This window comes from Cololabis saira, chromosome 10, assembly GCF_033807715.1.
Source record: "Cololabis saira isolate AMF1-May2022 chromosome 10, fColSai1.1, whole genome shotgun sequence".
NCBI lineage: Eukaryota > Metazoa > Chordata > Actinopteri > Beloniformes > Belonidae > Cololabis > Cololabis saira.
Window position 1 is genome coordinate 17880553 of NC_084596.1, and position 19621 is coordinate 17900173.

At 37.7% G+C, this 19621-nt stretch overlaps 1 protein-coding gene across 1 annotated transcript in view; it reads left to right on the forward strand.

The window, feature by feature from the left end:
* Positions 1–880: 880 nt before the first annotated feature.
* lig1 (ligase I, DNA, ATP-dependent) overlaps positions 881–19621 on the forward strand; it is a 68288-nt gene continuing 49547 nt past the window's right edge. The window contains exons 1-5 of the mRNA XM_061731866.1: positions 881–1042; positions 2309–2377; positions 7514–7694; positions 15993–16176; positions 19005–19136. Coding sequence (XP_061587850.1) covers positions 1026–1042; positions 2309–2377; positions 7514–7694; positions 15993–16176; positions 19005–19136 — 583 coding nt within the window. The 5' untranslated portion in view covers positions 881–1025. The remainder of the gene's footprint in view (positions 1043–2308; positions 2378–7513; positions 7695–15992; positions 16177–19004; positions 19137–19621) is intronic.

The following is a 19621-nucleotide window of genomic DNA, read 5'->3' on the forward strand; positions in this document are numbered from 1 at the left end:
AAAATAAAGCAATAAACTAAAATACAGGACACGCAAAACAGCAGCAACAAAAAAGATTAAAAAATTAAAATAAATTAAAAAAACAAAATAAGATAAATAAATACAAATTAAAATAAACTGACATAAGAGGAACCCTAAAAAAAGTTAGACATGGTTAGCAATATCATACTTCCCTGTAATTAAGTTAAATCAGATTAAATTAATCTTCCAAGGATGCCAAAGAATTAACAAAAGAAAGAATAGGTTCCCAAATATAAGAAAACTTATCAGAGCAACCCCTAATACCGTATTTAATTTTCTCTTTCACTAGATGTATATTAATTAAAATATTTCCCGTGAATTTGCCTTCCGAGAAAAAGCATTAGTCATAAAAACGTATTGACAGACAACTACACGCACCAATCAATATTTTGTTTAGTGTTTTAAATGCCTTTCGAGTCTCTTTGCCTTCATCTTTTAAATTAACTATATGCACATTCTCCGCTATTTAAAGTGTTTTATTTTTTTCGTCGTTGTCACTTATTTTGCTTTTAGATTTATTTATGTATTTATTTAGTTGAGTTTTAATACTGTTATGCCGCGTTCCATTTACCTCGGAAATCGGAACTGGGAACTGGGAATGGCAGCCATCTTTGAATGGTAACTCGGGGGTGGTGAAGCTTCTCCCACTTTCCCATTAGGAAATCCTACTTCGAGTGGCGTTCCAGTTGAAAATTCCGACTGGGAACTAGGAAATTCCGACTTCGATAACAAATGGAACGCGGCACAAGTCGATCTTTTCAGCTCGTCCAACACGAAATGGTCCATATTTTAGAAGAGGAGTTAGTCCTCTTAGTATTTTGCGATCTTCGACTGAGCTGTCATTTTCGCGCCGAATATTCCGAGTTATGTTCTCTTTACGGTTGTAGCGCGGGAAATCTGTCTGCTTCTGCGTTTATGCTGGACTCATAGTATATTTTGGGTTTGTACGGTACCTTAACTTGTAGTTTAATCATCGTGAAGTGAAGGAAGTTCTCAGAGACAACATGCAGCGGAGCATTGCGTAAGTAACTTTGGTGTTGGAGAGACTTTGTTTTAGTGTGCAAAACTCCACGGCGCTTGTGACTGAAACATTAACACAATACACGAGAAAAAGGTCCCATTCGTCTTTTTAAGGACTTGAAAGTCACTCTTAAAGGGGATTTTCCTGGTGAGGTGATGCCTAGTCTTTGTGTATGCTAGTATTAGCCTCAACTAGCTTGCAGAGACTGTTGTGTTTCTGCATGTGAACATTATTCAGGTTTAAAACATCTGCTATTAACACTAAAGGTTGTTTCATCTGGTGCTATGAAGACATTATTTAGAGCTGCTATGAGCTGAAAGTACAGTAGTGAAGGAGAAGCTACTGAGGTGAATGAATCTGCTAACATTAACCTGCAAATAACATGTGATCTCATAGATGATTATAGTTTATTACAGTCAGTACTCGAGTTGTAAAAAATAATCAGGGGGGATGGTGGATTTTATCATATGGGGACAGATAATTTGTGCTGATTACAAATGATATAATATATTACAAATGATAGCATTGACCAAAACACCTGCAGAAATACTGCAGGAATGACATAGCAGCAGTTTAATGCAGCCTTCTGTAAGCTTTAAATATCCACTGGGCTTACATCAAATACATCAAAACACAACAATAAAAAACAGTTTTCTGAACTTATCAATATGACTCTGTCCTTCACAGGATAAGTAACATCGATCACTTCAAAAACTCAAAATCTTAACAAGAATATTTGTCTTATTTTTAGTTAAAATGTCTCATTTTAGTAAAAAAAATCTCATTACACTTAAAACAAGACTCATCACTGGAAAAAACAACAATTTTCACCTGTTTCAAGTAGATTTTCACTTAAAATAAGTAGAGAAATCTGCCAGTGGAACAAGATTTTTTTGCTTGTAATGAGAAGATAAATCTTAAAGCAGATTTTCCTACTTATTTCAAGTGAAAATGTATTTGAAACAGGTGAAAATTGTCAAATAAGTTATTTTTCTGGTGTTATTTTTCTGGTGATGACTCTAAATGTTGAAATAGCAGTAAAACCACATTCATTGATGAAATGACATAAGGGATGGAAAGGGGGGATGGCAGTTTTACAGGGGGGATGATTTGGACCGTTTTTATTTCAGGGGGGACGCCATCCCCCCTCATCCCCCCTCATCCCCCCTCAACTCCAGAACTGATTATACTGCATATCAACAACTACACCTAAGACATGCTTATCACATTATTAAGGTCGTGCAACTGCCTGTTTTCTTCCCCCAGATCATTCTTTCAACCCAAGAGCAAGGATAAGGAGATCCAGAAGAAAGCTGCAGATGAACCAGTGAAGAAGTAAGTCTGCAAATCCTCCACAACATTTACTTTTAGATGTTTCAACACAGGAGAAGCATTATTTTACCATCTGCAAAATAATTTACTGACTAATCACAGTTCATATACCTGTTTTTGTACTAAGATAGGATAAGAAATCCTTTAATAGTCCCACAGAGGGGAAATTTGCAGATTACAGCAGCAAAGGGGATAGTGCAAAAAACAAGAGGCATCAATAGAAATAGTTAACACACAGTAATAATAACACACTATAAACAGTTGACTGGTATATACAATAATAATAAGGAGAAGAAAAAATAAATAATAAGAAATACTAGTATATAAAAAGAAATAAAAAATAACAGATGGATATTTACAGATGTTATGTACATGATTGCACGTTGCAGAGAATGATGTTGCACATTATTTTCCAGTATGTACATTTATTGTCAGGTTGTATGTGGTCTACTGTGAGCAGTGCTGGTTGTGTAGTCTCACAGCTGCAGGAGGAAGGACCTTCTGTAGCGCTCCTTTACACATTTAGGGTGAAGGAGCCTGTCGCTGAAAGAGCTCTCCAGCACTCTGATGGTCCTTCATGGGGTGGGAGTCCTTCTCCATCATGGATGACAGCTTAGCCATCATCCTCCTCTCTCCCACCACCTGCACTGTGTCCAGAGAGCAACCCACGACAGAGCCGGCCCTTTTGATGGTTTTGTCCAGCCTCCTTCTGTCTGCAGCTGTGATGTTGCTGCCCCAGCAGACCACTCCGTAAAAAATGGCTGATGCCACCAGTGTCATAAAAAGAGACGGTGACACAAGCCATAGTCAATAGTTTTAAATTGTCTTAAAGTTGATTAACCGGTGTCGTGCCAAAAAGTGATTGCCTGCCAGAATCTGATTTCTCCCCTGAAAATGGGTCTTTTTACCTGCCAAAAATTGATTGAAGGCCAAATACAGGTAATGAAAGGTTGTTTCTACCTAAATATGATTTGATCTCATTCTTGAGCTTCATAATATAAATACTAGAGCTCACAGGATTGCTTTTAACTCTTTTTAAAGGACCATTACAACACAAAATAGGCATTTTCACCTGCCAAAAATTGATTGAAGGCCAAATACAGTTAATGAAAAGTTGTTTCTGCCTAAATATGACTTGATCTCATTCTTGAGCTTCATAATCTGAAAATCTGACGTTTTAGCGCTATCGCTCAACGGGCTGCTGTGCGCGCTCCTGCGGCCAGAAATCAGAAGAAATCAGATTCTGGCAGGCAATTACTTTTTGTAATTTCATTAGTAAATTCCTTAAATAGTTTTTTTTTTGTTAAGCAATGCTGTGATTAAATATATACAGTTTTATGGATTTTGTGATGTCCTGGAGCAATAATTTCAGATCAAAACCAGTGTGATAGCCCCCACTTAATGGTGATCTACAGCGTCCTTACATATGCATTCAAAGATGTCAAACTTGTCTCCCACTTGAATTATGACACAATGCTGAACAGTTAATCAAATTCTAATCAAAATTTGAAATGATAATGAATTGCCACGGCTCCAGTGATGATGCACAATGCCTGACAAAAAGGCTTTAGACAAAGCTGCTCGCTGGTTCATTCATAGTGTCATCCACAATGTTAATTCCCTTCAGCATATATTTAAGTCACGTCACCCACCTAGAGAATAATTTGAAATTAATCTTACAAATGTGGAGTTTTTGTTTTTATGCTCCAACAACTAAGTTGTAGTGAAGTAAGGCAGCTTGAGCTGTACCTGTTTATATCAAATAATCTAAAGTCACTTCCAAATTTCAGGAAGAGTCAGAGCCTCTAAACTTCCCAGTTCTGTTATTGCTGCTGTCCAGTGCTGTTGGTGTATTGGAAAAAAATCAATATTGAGACATAAGATAAAAAATATATTTTTCCATGCAGCAATACAGTGACAGACTCACAGTTAGTAGCTTTAGTTGAAGTGGATATTTGCTTCAACCTGGCAGGAATGTTTCTTCTGGAGTTTGAAACTGTAACAAAGTCAAGCTGAGGTTTAAAACTTGTCCAACTGAACTAGTTTCCTCATTGAAACTCAGCCTGGAATTAATAAATTAAAGAAATCAGTCAAGAACAGGATTGATAAACAGACCTGATAATGGCATCGGTATTGATCAAATCTGACTAGTTTCCATCCTTTCATCTGTAATTTCTTGATCAGATTGTTGATGACTTTTACTGGAATAGCTGCAGCTTACAAACAACATATTTTCCTGTTTAACTTGTGTGTTAACTTTAATATGATGAACTTAAACAGCAATGAAATGATGGCTATGAATATTGCACTTCTGACAGATTTCCTTAGAACATCACAGCTGTAACAAAGTGCTGCTTAAAATGTAATGAACTGCTGAAAGTATCCCGAATATACTTATTTTTCTGTTTATTGACCGATATTTGAAAAGTCAAAAATATTTGCAACAACTTTTGGCTTAAGAACTATGCCTTTTAATTATTTTTTATCAAAAACATAATCAGAGAAATACAAGATAAATGTGAAGAATAGATAAAGTTGGATGTTATTTATTTCTTTTATTCACTTTATATGGGAAGTAGAATTGGAAATATGCTTCCTAATCTGCCTTGGATGTAAAGGTTTTTTTTGAGGACACGCTCCCCCACATTAGCAGTAGCTGCTCTCACATCTCTGCTCTGCCACCACATTTAGCTTGTTTGTGTTATAAACTGACCATTTGACTGCATTTTCAGGGGTTTGGAGTAAAGGTGCATTACATTTAAAATTTAAATCAGTAGAGATAACCAGTAATTAACTGCTTTTGCATGGCTGATATGGATATATTTAACCCAGAAATTCATACTTTTTATATTTAACATAATCTTTATTTAATCTGCAGTTTTTGCACCCATGAGAATACAATCACCTAAGAGGCAGTGGGAAAAAATAATATTTTACCAGCTCTGGCCAAACAGAAACAGCCTACAGTGCTGACTCCTTGGAAAAATAAAAATCTTTTTTTTTGTGAATAAGGCACCACATTACTTGATAAACAAACACAATTTAAAAAAACAAATACTTGGGATGTATTGTGATTGCACACAGTGAATGTGTGTGAACATATTATATTAGACTTTGCAAAACTATGTGATTCGTTGCGTTAACACCTGACGTCTTCTTTCCGCATCTCTGAATTCTTGAAGAATATGTTTTGTCATCGGCTGCCATTGTCAGAAATAAGCAGACTGGGGAAGACTTGTTTGCTCCAGTGTTGTGATCATTTCCAGTCAGGCAGACATGGGACCATAATTGAGTCCTGCCAGTAACGCTGCAGATGATGTGATGAGGATGACACGGCCTATTTTAAAGAGCACTACTCAGCAGCAAGCAATTTCACAGTTTTTATTCCTTTTTTTTGGATTTGAATTATTTATTGGAAAACAGATATTTACTAATCAGTTATCAGATAGATCAGGGATCAGCAACCCGCGGCTCCAGAGCCGCATGCGGCTCTTTAGCGCTGCCCTAGTGGCTCCTGGAGCTTTTTCAAAAATGTTTGACCTTTTTTTTCTCCTTTTTTTTCCTTCTCTTTTTCCCCTTTTTTCTTTCCTTTTTTTTCTCTTTTTTTTGTTCTTTTTTTCCTTTTTTCTCTTTTTTTCTTTCCAATCTCGACATTTCGACTTTTTTCAAGAAATTTTGACTTTTTACTCGAAATTTTGACTTTTTTCCTCGACATTTCGACTTTTTTCTCGAGATTGTACTTCAACATTAATCTTGACATTTCTACTTTTTTCTCGACATTTTGACTTTTTTCTCGAAGTGCCCCAGTTATAACTAATATAGAAACATGCAGCATGTGTTGCCTTCATTCTAAGGCTTGTACAAGACTTCATTTTTTGCGGCTCCAGACATATTTGTTTTTTGTGTTTTTGGTCCAATATGGCTCTTTCAACATTTTGGGTTGCCGACCCCTGAGATAGATAAATATGGATCCCTAGTTTTTGAGTAGCCATCTGCCAGTCTTTTGTTTTAAATAACTTGATAGCTGTTTGTATGCTTTTCTTTTAAATGCTTTTGTTCCACCTACATTGGGCTATTCATAGTTTTGAATCAGTGGTTTTGCGTCATCGCCATGATTGAGAATGCTGGCGGTTTGCATTGACTATACAATTAGGATTGTCAACAATATAGTCTAACATTGATGAATATGCTTCCAGGATGTACATTAACTAATCAAGTGAATGCTGATTTGTTTTTTTCCTCAGTCTCTCTCGGTGGCGCACTCATTTTCTGAACAATTAATGACCCAATTAACCTTGATCTTGGCTTGTCAAAGGTGACGCCCCCTCTCGCCGGCAAATGTTCTTCGCTCCATTTAGGGACTACAACCCTCAGCCCTCATTTGTCCGCTTTGAAGAGGCGCTGACTCGTATATCAGCGTTGCTTATTGTTGACATGTACATGGTGATGTTATAATACTGACATCGCTTAAATGCAGGTTTCTCATTAATGCAAATGTGTGCGAGCAGACCTTACAAAGATTGATTGCTCTCTAAAACATCCAAAACGATACAAAACAGAGCTCTCACCTCTTTTTCTCCTCCACTATTAAAAAAAAAAAAGAAAATTAAAATGGATTGAAGTAGCCGTAACTGAAATGGGATGAGACTGCAGTAAATCGTACCAATGCATAAGCTTCTTTCTAACACATTTTCTAGTTGGCTCGTATGTGTAGTTATCTTTGAGTGACGGATCTCTGTTGATGAGTGAAACTTTTTGTTTCCAGTCATTAACTATCAGAAGGCTCTGTGGAAAGAGATGAGTGTCTGTTTCTCATCTCTGTGCTGCTTTGATGATAAAGTGTTCATTATCTCTACACTGTATAATTTTTAAAGTATGTCTTAAAACTCCCTTTAATTGACTTGCTTTTATATAATGATCTTCTCATCATTTGGTCTGACCTCTTTTTTTTCTTTTTCTTTTTTTTTTAATGACTCTGGCTCTGATTTTATAGAATCTTTATAGCTTTTGCTCTTGACCTTATCATCCTTTAAATCCCTAATTTGGCACGTTGCGGCTGTGCTTTTGAACAGCAGTCCATAAATCAAGCTTATTGCTTTTGTTCATATGTCTTTACCGTGTGTTTCTGCATTTATTCAGGCTTGTCAAGAAGCCCCTCAAGGTACAGAATGGCGTTCAGGAGCCGGATTCACCCGTCAAGAAGGTTGCCAAGCGCAGCCGTCAAATCCTGGACAGCGACGATGATGAGACGCCAGTTGTTAAAGAACAAGCTGTCACCAACGGACAAGGAAACAAAGGAGCTGTTGGTAAAACAGAAACGGTAAGAGACATCTTATTCTATAATTGGACCATCACAGTTGTTTATTTTGCAGAATTCACCACATCAGCTTTTGTACAAAGAGACTGCCAACATCAAACAGCAAAAGAGACATATTGTGTAATGACTGTCTGATGTTCTCATCTTCAAAAATTAATTACTGTTTGGCTTTCTTCTCCTCTGTTCTCCTAAAAATCATTGAAACAACATACAACCTGTTGGAAATTATTAAAATTTGCATTTTGATTTACTCACTGTGTCTAACTTGGACTGTGTGTGCTTCTTTAATCATATATATTTTTTATTCAGTGATGCGATAGAGACACTGTTATGCAAAGGTATGGTAATTGTACTCTGAATCACAATGTTCAGTGGTTTTGTCAATAAGCCATGAAATGAAAAAGACCTGATAATCAGCTCTGGCTGTCATTCAACCACCTGTTATTTGATAAACACCCCTCTTAATCGCCTCACTCATTTTGTTTGTAACACATCTGCAATTACTCATTGTTTGCTCTTTGAGGGCAGAGACTATGATGGATATGTCAGCTTTGTCAGCACGACCCACCTCCCTGCTTATTTATGTGAGAACAGGTACTAATAGATCCATTCTTGTCCTGTTGGCACCACAGCAGCTCCACTACACACGAATGTAGGTCAGTAACTGATTTGTCCACAATTAATCTTTTTGTTGACTTTGATGAATTGCTGATTCATCCCGAATTACTTGTTTGAAAAATGTTGGAACAAATTCAATTATACCTACATGGTCTTTGTTTTCCTTATTTTTAGATGAGACTGTTTCTAAGTTCAGGATTTGGGCATGGGGGAAGGAAATGTGTTGTATGCAGAGGTGGACAGAGTACTCGACCCCAGTACTTGAGTAAGAGTACAAATACTACTGGTCAAAATTTACTCCGTTACAAGTAAAAGTAGCTCAGTCAAAATATTACTCGAGTAAGAGTAGAAAAGTACTTGCTTTTAAAGGTACTTAAGTATCCAAAAGTAAATGCTTTTAAATTTACTTTAAGTAAAAGTAAGAGTAAATTTCTTATTTTCCACATCAGTAAATTACTATATTTTTTCTAAATTAATTTAAGGATCTTTTAACTCTTGTTTCTGAGAATTAACTCTTTGAAACCAGCTGCACTGATGTGCTGCTTTTAGAACCACAATGTTATATAAAACCTGCAGAAACACCAAAAACAAATCAAATGAATGGGATCATAAGAGGACAGCAGATGATGCAGAGTTTATTAACAATCATGAACTGAAACCAAATGAACCTGCACCAACTAAGTCTGGATCCCCCTCAAAGACCACTGCTTTACAAAAAACTACATCTCTGCTTTCAATAACTCAATGTTGAAGTCACTTAACTTTACAGGAAGGACATGTACCAGTACAATATAGCAATATAGAGCATAACAAACTGTCTCCCAATGTCTGTCTTGTCTGTCTCCCAATGTCTGTCTCTGTGCCTGTCTCCCAATATCCGTCTAAAAATAGGATTTTAGGGAAGAAGAAAAAAGAGCAGACCTGAAAGTAACGGGTACTTTTCAGCCTTCCTAGAAATTTACTCGAGTAAAAGTAAAAATATTTGTCTTGGAAATGTATTCAACTAAGAGTAATAAGTACCAAAGAAATCTAATACTCAAGTAAAGTACAAATCCTCTGGATATGTACTTAAGTACAGTACTCAAGTAAATTTACTCCGTTACTGTCCACCACTGGTTGTATGACATATATGACGCTGCAAAAGAGTGCGCAGTCCAGTCAAAGGAGGTCCATAAGCATGTGACTGAACATATGAGGCTTACATACCTGATCCTTGCTGGAACTGGCTGTTTGGGGGGAAAAAAACATACAAAAAAAAAGAAAATATCTGAATTGAAAACCAAATATTAATCTAACAAATGAATATTCAGGTAGGGCTGGACCCAAACACTTAGAGCAAGGTTTCTTCGTTGTCTATCTTGTTTTCACCTGCGGCTCTGCAGGTGAGGAGGGGAATTCATTATTCAAAAGGTTTGTTTCATTTTTCAAAGTGCAGTGTGGAAGCAAACTCGGACCAGCTGGATGTTTTGGCCCCGAGTCGTTCTGGGTCTACAGGACTATTGTCTCTTTTATAGAGTGATTGTAGATGGTTCTCGCTGCGGGCAGGAAGGATGACCGGTAGCAGTCTGTGTTGCAGAGGATCTGAAGAAACTTCTGCCTGAAGACGCTGTTGTTGAATCACTGTCTTGTGAACAGGATGCTCACGTCAGCTTGTGCATTGACTACATTACGGCCTCCACAACAGAGACAGTTTTATCAGTTTGTTCAGTTTTTATAAGTCACTGGCTCTGATACTGATACTCCACAACAGAACGATAGAAGGCAAGGCAAGTTTATTTGTATAGTACAATTCAACAAGGTAATTCAAAGTGCTTTACATCAATATTAAAAGCAGCAAGACACAATTAAACAGTAAATAACAAATACAATGATAAGAAAAGAAGTAAAATAATAGAAAGTTGTTAAAAAGTAAGGGCAGTAAGGTACAGCAGGTATTTAATTTAAGAGTATGCTTCAGTAAACAGTAATGTTTTTAGCCCTGATTTAAAGGAGCTGACAGTTGGAGCAGACCTCAGGTCTACAGGAAGTTTGTTCCACCGGTGAGGAGCAGAATAACTGAACGCTGCCTCACCTTGCTTGGTTCTGGTTCTTGGGAACCACAACAAACTAGGGCTGGGCTATTTTGGACAAAAATAAAATCCCGATTTTTTTTTTTTTTTTCTCTCTGAAAACCCAATTTTCGATTTCAATTTTTTTTGGTAAAACTACAAAAGACAATTGAATAAATTGTTTCAAATATTTTACTTTATTTTTAAAGAAAAATAGCAAACAAATTTCCCTATTGGGAATGAAGTGCAATTGAAAGATACTGTAAATCCTCCTTGAGTTTAGTAAAATGACAACATTTACAATTTTCTTGACCAAACAAAGATGACTAAACGAGCTCTGTCTGTAATGCAGACAGCTCTCTTCTTCTTTTCCAGCTATATGAAAAAGAGAGAGGAAAATTGATTTTCCGATTTTCCTTTTTTTAACATCGTCTTGATTTAATAAATCCGATTTAGATTTAAAATCGATTAATCGCACAGCCCTACAACAAACCAGATCCAGATGAACCTCAGGGGTCTGGGAGCTTCATAGGAACTAACAGATCAAGCATGTATTTTGGTCCAAGACCATTCAGGTCTTTGTAGACCAGCAGTAAGATTTTAAACTCTATCCTTTGACTCACTGGAAGCCAGTTTAGTGATTTCATGACCGATGTAATGTGGTCCAGTTCCTGGTGTTTGTAAGGACTCTACAGAAGATGTATGTTGCTGCATACAATAAAACACCTAAACATCCACAAGAAGTACCGTCTATCCTGACCTCTCTTATAGATGGCATCAGTGTTATGTATCTAGTCCAGTATGTGGTTTAGGAAGCCTCTGACAAGACTCATAAATGTCATTTCACTTAAAAAGATGGACTGAAGTCTATTTAACTTTGTAAGTGTATAAAAAGGACTGTTCAGGAATCTGTCTGGTTGCAGCTGTCTTGTCATTTCTGTACATGTAGACTTGAGATGTCTAACTATTGAGAGGTCGTGCCTTCTGTGTTCATTGAACTGGATCAGTACTTATACATTAATGGCAAAATAGGAAAGTGTTAGAAGTGCCTTTTGCCCTTCAGGCCTTTCCCCTGAGATTTACTTACTAGAGGTAACTCCATTGTTGTTGGTAGTTGCTGCAAATCGCTTTTTTTTTTCTGTAGTAGAAGACTGAAGCAAATGATTAAAACTGCCCAGGTCAACGTTGGTATCCACATATCAAACATCATAGAGGTTGGTGATTTGAGATGTCTGCACAGAGGCCCAAAGGGGATACTGGAAGAGAAAACCCGCCCGGCCACAGCCTGTTCATCCTGCTGCAGCAGGACAGCCATACAGACGTATCGGCCGCGATACCAGCAGACTGTGAAGTTTTTTCTTAATGAGGCTACTGAATTCATTTCCTACTTTCCCCAATGAAAAATTGATTTAGTTATATGACTTAATGATTAATTGATTCATAAATATCTCCTTTTTTTCTCTCTCTCTCACTTCTGTTTTAAAACCTCCTGTTGCGTAATGATAATTAAATCTCCAATCTTAATTAGTGCTTGGGTTTTAAAGATCCTCACTGTGTGTCAGTGGTGAAGTTTCTTTCATATCTGTCAAAAAAGCTTTATATATTGAAGCATTGTTTGTTCTGAGAATAAAAACGATCCAATGGAGCCAGTTCAGAGCTGTTTCAACTTATTTGAACTGGTTTTCTTTTCTATATACACAACTTTTTTCTTATTCCAATGTTGTTTGAACCTCTGCCCAAATAATGCTAATCTGCATTTACAAAGGTTGTCACCAAAAGTTGTTTTTTTTGTATGATTTTTGCCGTGTTGCTATCAAGTATCTTATCCTGCGGACCATTAGGCGCAATATCAATGAACCGGTCTATTTTCATACATGCACCGGACTATAAGGCGCATGATAAAACATGTATAAAGTAGGAAAAAAAACAGTCTGGTCAGTCAAACTTTATTCAACTTATTCAAGATAACTGAATATGGTACAGTCTTAACTAATACAGAAAAATACACATTTTAAATCATTCGTCTTCCACAAATCTGCAAATAAAAAGTGGAGGAGGTAAGCGTCTTACTACGTCCTGTTCTCTGATTGGTTCATTGTTGCCAGTGATAGTGGACACTTGAAGTTAGTGTGAGGTTGGATCCACGTTGTTTTCCAACATTGGATTATGATAGATTTAAAACATTTTGGAAAAAACGTTTGCTTGATGTCTAATCATAGTAAGGTAGCATTGACATGATGGATGCTTGCCAGCACTACGTAATTATTGATCTAACATTGTCTGACGTTGCAACCAATATCCAACCAAGGACCGACTTTAATAGGACGTCACTGTGTCAGCTGAACGGTCCGACCATCGATCAATCAGCTTCGTCGCTACCAAAGTCGCACTGAAACATTCTGACAGATTTTTGAGTGCAGTGTACCTCATAAAATCTGTTTGAGGTCAGTAAGCACAACTAAATTCATACATAAGGTCACTGATTGTAGGGCGCAATGCCAATTTTTGGAGATAATTTGAGGTATTTTAAGCCTGCCCATAGTGCCGGAAAAAAGGTATTTGTGACTGCCAATACAAACAGGATTTGTATCTGCTCTTTTTTTTTTTTTTTTTTTTTTTTTTTTTAAAAAGGATTGATAAATGTCAGCGTTTGAAACTGCAACATTCAACAATATTTTTTTTTAAAGAAACTGCAGCCAGGAGTCTGTTTTAAAGCAGCAATTCTGACTGGTGCTTTTTTTTTTTAACCCAAAGTGTAGGAAATGAGTGTCCTTTGCAGTTGACCGTCAAAAAACACTTAGCTACTATTTCTGAACCAGTGCTGGAATCCCTTTGGTAGAAAAGGGTTTTTAAGATTCCTTGTGGCCTTTGTTTGGAAAGTAGCTAGACAGGAAACTTGGGTAGAGAGAAAGGGGGAAGACGTGCAGGCCGGAGTTCGACCTGAGCTGTCTGGGGCCCGTTTAACAGTTTACCATAAAGAAACCTGCATAACTACATAACTATAACCAGTTGCCCTTGGCAATGCAGAATTTTTGATTTTTTTTTTTTAGGTATTTATTTATATTCGATATTTTGCATATTAGAATGCACTATTTTTCCTATTTATTTATTTATTTATTTATTTTTTTATATAAATTTCTAAATATTTTTTGTGAAAAAGTAGCAGGTTTCCATGGTGATCTCAGATATTTATTATATTGTGGATTTTCCATTGTGGATAAAGATCCAGGTGTAATCAGTTTTTTCCCTCTCTGAAACGCAAATACGTCTTTTCCTTCCAATTAGTGCTATCAATGAGTCTTTTCATTTCCCCTGGTTGGGAGTAATTACACTTACTGGTAGACCGGCTAGTTTCTGCCTGTGGCCTTCGCCAGGGTCATCCCTATTAGTGGTGCTTGAAATGTATCCCTTTAGGCACAAGATTCATTACTAATGTCTAATTAATAGTTTAAAAGGTGGGATTGGCGAAGTATTTTTTTTAAGCTGCATGTGCAAGGTAATTGGGACTTCTGGTGCTTTTAAAAAAGAAATAAATAAATACAGCTTTGGTCGATTGCGTCGAGGCTTTCTGTATGTGTGTTGTGCATTAAATCCGTCTACAGTGTTTCTAGTGTAGAAATGGGGATGATTTCCTCCTTCCTTGTTTAAGGATGATACATACACCCCAAGAACAGAGAAAATTGTTCTTGTTTTCAAGATGGGCAGTTCAAAATATATCATTTTGATATAATTTCTTTTCTCTCGCAGCCCCGGTTTGGGAGTTTTGGCAGCTTGTTCTCGAAACATCATCTGAGCAAAACTTTTTTTTTTCGGGCATAGTCTGAGGACTGTTGTGTGATTGGTCTGATTTAAAGTGGGTGTGGTTAAAGCAGGGAAGCAGAAACATCCTCCTTTTATTTATTTTTTGAATAGTAACAAAGAATCTTCCTCCTCTTCTACTTCAATCATGTTAGCCTCCTCCTCCTCAATCGACTTAAAATGGTCCATCTCTGTCATCGTGCCGTTGCCGTTTGTTGTTACTATCGCGGTACATGTGCAGGGTTGCCAATTCCGCTTATTAAAAGCAACTTTGGCCTTGTTTTTTTTTGTGAAAATATTTCAAAATATTAGAAGCTGTGGGTTTTATTTAGTGATGCACCGATTGTTCGGTAACCGAAATTGTTCGGCCGAAAATAGCAAAAAAAACACTTTCGGTGTTCGGTGGAATAAGTGTTGGAAAAAACCCAACAATTAATAACTGCGTGTGATGACGCAAAAGAAGTGGATAAAAAGAAAATCAATCCCTTTCCCATATTAATACTTGTATGGGAACGGGATTGATTTTCTTTTTCTTTATTTTGTTTTATCCACTTCTTTTGCACTTTCTTTACAATGCACTTTAATGCACTTAATACATTTTTTTTTGTTTTCAAGCCCTATGTTACAGTTTTTCAGCAGTCAGTTATAGTTAATGTAAGCTCAAAGATGGTCAAAAAATGTATTTTGCTAATTAATTTATTTTAAGTTTTTTTATTTAAGTTAAGTTTTAAGTTAAGTTTGGAATACTTAAAAATGCGGGGAAATCTAAAAATGTTCAGTTGTTCATGTTCAATAAATATTTCTACCTTGCAATTTTGTAAAAGATTTTTTTCTTTCAAAAGCCATGCCTAAAGCACATTTATTTGATTTATGCAATGGTGAAAAAATTGGCAAAATAAATAAAAAACTGCGAAGAACCATGTTCGGTATGTTATTTGGTATTCGGCCAAGTGTTTATTATTATTTTCGGTTTTCGGTTTCGGCCACAAATTTTCATTTCGGTGCATCACTAGTTTTATTGAGCTTGTTTGTCAGAGCTGTGGCTTGTTTCGGACATGAACACATCTGCCGGCTCTCCTTTTCCCTGTGCATCTGCATCAACTCGACGGGACTGCGCTCAGAATGTAACCGAGCTTTAGGAGTGGGAAGCAAATCACAGCAGCACCTGGCGGCTCGTTACGCAGAGGAATTTCAATCTCACACTACGCTTTATCTGCTGCAAACACAATGTGCACACCACACATCCTTTTCAAATAACAAAATAGTGTTTGTCTTTGAGTTACTGATACATGTCAAAGTGAGAAATGATTCTGGCTGGTTCGTGCCAGCCCCTCCCTGATCTCTGGTCCTGACGCATCTTTTGGAGTATCAGCCCTTTAGAAAGAGAGTTGTCCAAACCATATTGAAGAAAAAATGCGACAGTTCTTCTCTTTAATTTTTTGTCTCCATGATGTTGAGATGGTCTGACGGTTGTTAGTAACTCTGTTTATGCTGCATGTTTGGGCTTGTTATCGAGCTGCAGACTCATTTCGGTGCACTCGGTTGCTTCCTTGTTGACGCTGCTTGATGGCTAGAAACCGTTCCCTCACACTGTTTCAATCAGGGTCCCTACTAATGGTTTTGAGCACTCAACTAAAAATATTAATAAATAATGGCGCTTCACAAACACCAGTCCGTGAGACAACACTATTACAGAGTTTGCTTTGATGTCCTGAGGTGTTTCTTGTTGACATGACTTTGAAAGAAAGCCGTGGTCATTAAGGATTCTGTTCATAAACACGGTCGTTAGTGCTTCCTCTTGGGATAATTATCACTTACAATCCTGACTGTCTTTCAGAAAGATGATGTGTTTAAGGCGGTTCCCACCCCGCTGTCCCCACCCCCAGCACCGACCACACCTCTGACCTCGGCCTCTCCAGCTACTCCAGCTACCCCGGCCACCCCGGCCTCTTCCACCTCACCAGGGACCCCCAGCACTCCCAGCTCCATCTCACCCACCGGGATCACCAAACGCAAAACTGGTCAGTATTTCAGTAGTTTCCCCCTCTTTTTTTTTCCCAATGGGGATTCCAGTACGGAAGAGTATTAGTCGAAATGTCGAGAAAAAACTCGAAATGTCGAGATCAATGTTGAAATACAATTTCAAGAATAAAGTCTAAATTTCGTGAATGAAGTCTAAATTCCGACTTTTTTCTCAACATTTCAACTTCATGCACGACATTGTATTTCAACAACATTAATCTCGACATTTTGACTTTTTTCTCGACATTTCGCCTTTTTTTTTTTTTTTCTTCGACATTTCAACTTTTCGAAGTGCATAGTGAAAAAAAAATCTTCCTCCTCTAAATTATTTTTATTTTTCTCCTGCCTTGCCCTAAAGGCTGAATTATGGTTCTGCGTCACACCAACGCAGAGCACACGCCGCAGCCGTGACGCCGTGCTGAACCCTTCGGACTTCTCCGTCACTCCATTTGGTCGCGGTGCAGTACCCCCCGCGACCGCTAGTTAGCGATCTTTTTCTGAATGGTTTATCCGACTTTTTCCGGTCACAGTAAATCAAAGAAATAAGGACAATTATTGTGCAAAAAACCAAAAGAAAAAAAATCACATATAAACGAAGAAAAGAGCCCTGGAAGTTCACTACTGATTCAAACCGGAAACCGGAAATGCTTCGCTTTCAAGCGAACCAATCACAGCCCTCTCTGTCTGCGTGTGGTCTGCGTCTCCTCGACGCGTAGTTACAATTTTCGGGAGGTGCACGTCAGTGACGGCGCAGGTGACGGCGTCTGGTCTGCGTCGATCCAAACCACACGCCGTAGGCACGCGCCATTTTGACGCAGAAGCATAATTCAGCCTTAATACTCTTCCGTATTCCAGGGATGGAAGATATATTCACTTTTTATTTTAGTGAGTTGTTTTATCAAACATGAGTCTTTTTTAGCTCCCTGTAAAGAGCATGTACAGATGAACTGAATTGAATTAGGATGATGCAGATCACTTGAGGATGTTTTCTTATACTACAGTTTCCTTTTTAAAACAGTCTCCTTTTTTCTGCTCAGTGAGTGGCAGCGTGTGTGACTTGGCTTTTTTCCCTTGGTGATAATTTTACATAAACATTTTGCCAAAATCAGAATCGGAACACACCAATGTCTAAAGGGATTTACTTGGTCAGTGCAGACGTGAAATCGCTGACAGTTACACCACATTTCAGATGCTGCCTGGGACTCGTTTGAATATAAAAACAGAAAACCCATTTTACTGGAAATTCAAAAGGGATTTTGGTCTGTCTTCGCCAGTACTAATCCTGGCTTTTCTGCTTCACCAAACTTTACCAAAGTTGTACCATTTTTGAACTTTGACACCAGCAGATGAGTAATAGTTCTCTTGCCTTTAAGCTATTCTGCATGATTGCATGTTAGCAGGGGCCTAATGGATCCAAATGCTCATTATTTCACGCTGAGGGGAAAACCAGGCATTTATCACAAACTGAATTCATTAGAAGCTTCTTCTCTTGAAGAAAAAAAAAAAAAAAAACAAGACAAAAAAACCCCAGATAAACACACTTAGCGCTTTCTTTGTGTTTCATGTATTTCGTTGGCTCCCTGTACTGTACAGGGTTTGGACTCTACTGTATTTCAGAGGCTCTCATTAATGTCATCCGCTGAATTCAAAGTTTGCAGCTTCCTCAAGTTTTATGTAATTTATTTTTGCAAATATATGGAGTAGGATAACATTACCGCTGGACGGTCTTGCAGCGTGCAGTTTCTGCTGACTGGCCAGAACCAGTAGAGCAATGTTGTCCTATTATTGTAGAGTTGTTTTATTTATGTATGTATGTATGTATGTATATGTGTGTTATCTATATATAATGTGTGTGTGTGTGTGTGTATATATATATATATATATATATATATATATATATACACACAAATGGTGAAGTAGTGATTATTATCTTTTTTCTTTTTAGCTGGACTTTTAGCTGTACAGAGCAGCTTGAATGTTTCACTTCTGCAAGATAAAACTGCAAAAGAGCTTTTGTTTTTCTTTTTGTTCATTATTTTTAAATAGTTAAAATGTGTGCTTCTGTATTCAGCAGAGATGTAATGCGGAGTACTTTGATCTGTTTTTTGGAGGTTTTTTTTTTCTAATCATACCAGCAACAAAGGGTTCCTTTCTCTTTTTAGAGAATTCTTCTTCAACAGTTTTGTAGTGGTGCAGCTTTGTTTTCATTAGGAAAACACCTTTCTTCTCGCTCTTATTTCCTTCATCCTTCTTTCACAGAGCTAAAGCTGCTCATTCTCCTCTAATTATCTCATTCTATTGGTGTTTTACGACTGCAGAGTTTGCTTTCATCAGTGGTGCGTTGCCACAGTGAGAACCAAGACACAATCACGGCTGGAGAAAACATCACATTACATTAATGTGCTGATTTGACCAGAAATTGCCTTCTTAATGACCCAGATTAATGCTTTTATTATGATATTTGGTGGAAAAACAACAGCCGTGGCACCTTTTTTGCTGGAGTCTCTAATGTGGAGCAGAAACCGAGGTGGATGTGGAATCTAAACCAAAACTGCCCCTAAGCACTACTTGCTGTGTAAAATTACAGAGGAAATTGCACTGGAATTGTAAACTGCTGGGCTGAATAATATCTCTCAAGACAGAATTAGTGTTTTCATTAGCAAAGTAAGTATCTGCGATTCTATTTCGTTGCCCTACATCTGCAAAAAGGGAGACAATTTTTCCTGTTTTCATCTTCATATTTTCCCTTCTGTTCGATCGTGGCTTAATTTCAGATGGAACTCCACCCTCCCTCCTTTTAATTTAATGCTTGTCTTGATGTGTGCAGCGAGGAAGGGGTTCCCTAAGAGGAAGCTGGATGAGAGCACGAGCAGCAGTGACAGACGGAAGAAGGAGGCTGGTGCGGCGGTGGAGGAGAAGGGTCAGCAAAACAAACGACCCCGTGTGGAAAGTAGTTCAGGTACACTTATGCTTGTACAGTGAGGCTGATGGCTGCAATCACCTCCAGCATTAGATCCAGATAAAAATGAAGATGTTGATTACATAGAGAAATAGAAAGCAAGGCATGCCATAATATCTTCACACTGGCATCTCTTACTTGATGTCAAGATACAGTTGCAAAGAATCACTTCAGTGTTGCAGGTCTTGAATGAAATGTTTTTTTTTTCTTTTGTGAACGCATTTAATCGCAATTTACTTTTGCCCTCCAAACAGTGCGGAACGTTTCTTATTGCGCGAGTTCCCGGTATAAGTTGCCTGTAATACTGATGCACAGTAATCAACACGAGAAACAACAATGGAAACCGAAACCGGTGGGAAGTCGTTGCTGGGTTCGGTGGGCGGAAATTTTAGTTTTAAAAAAAACTACAGAGTGGAAACCTGGATAAAAGCACAGTTGTGTGTAAATTGTGCAAGAAAGAATTTGCCCATCACCGGAGCTCTTCC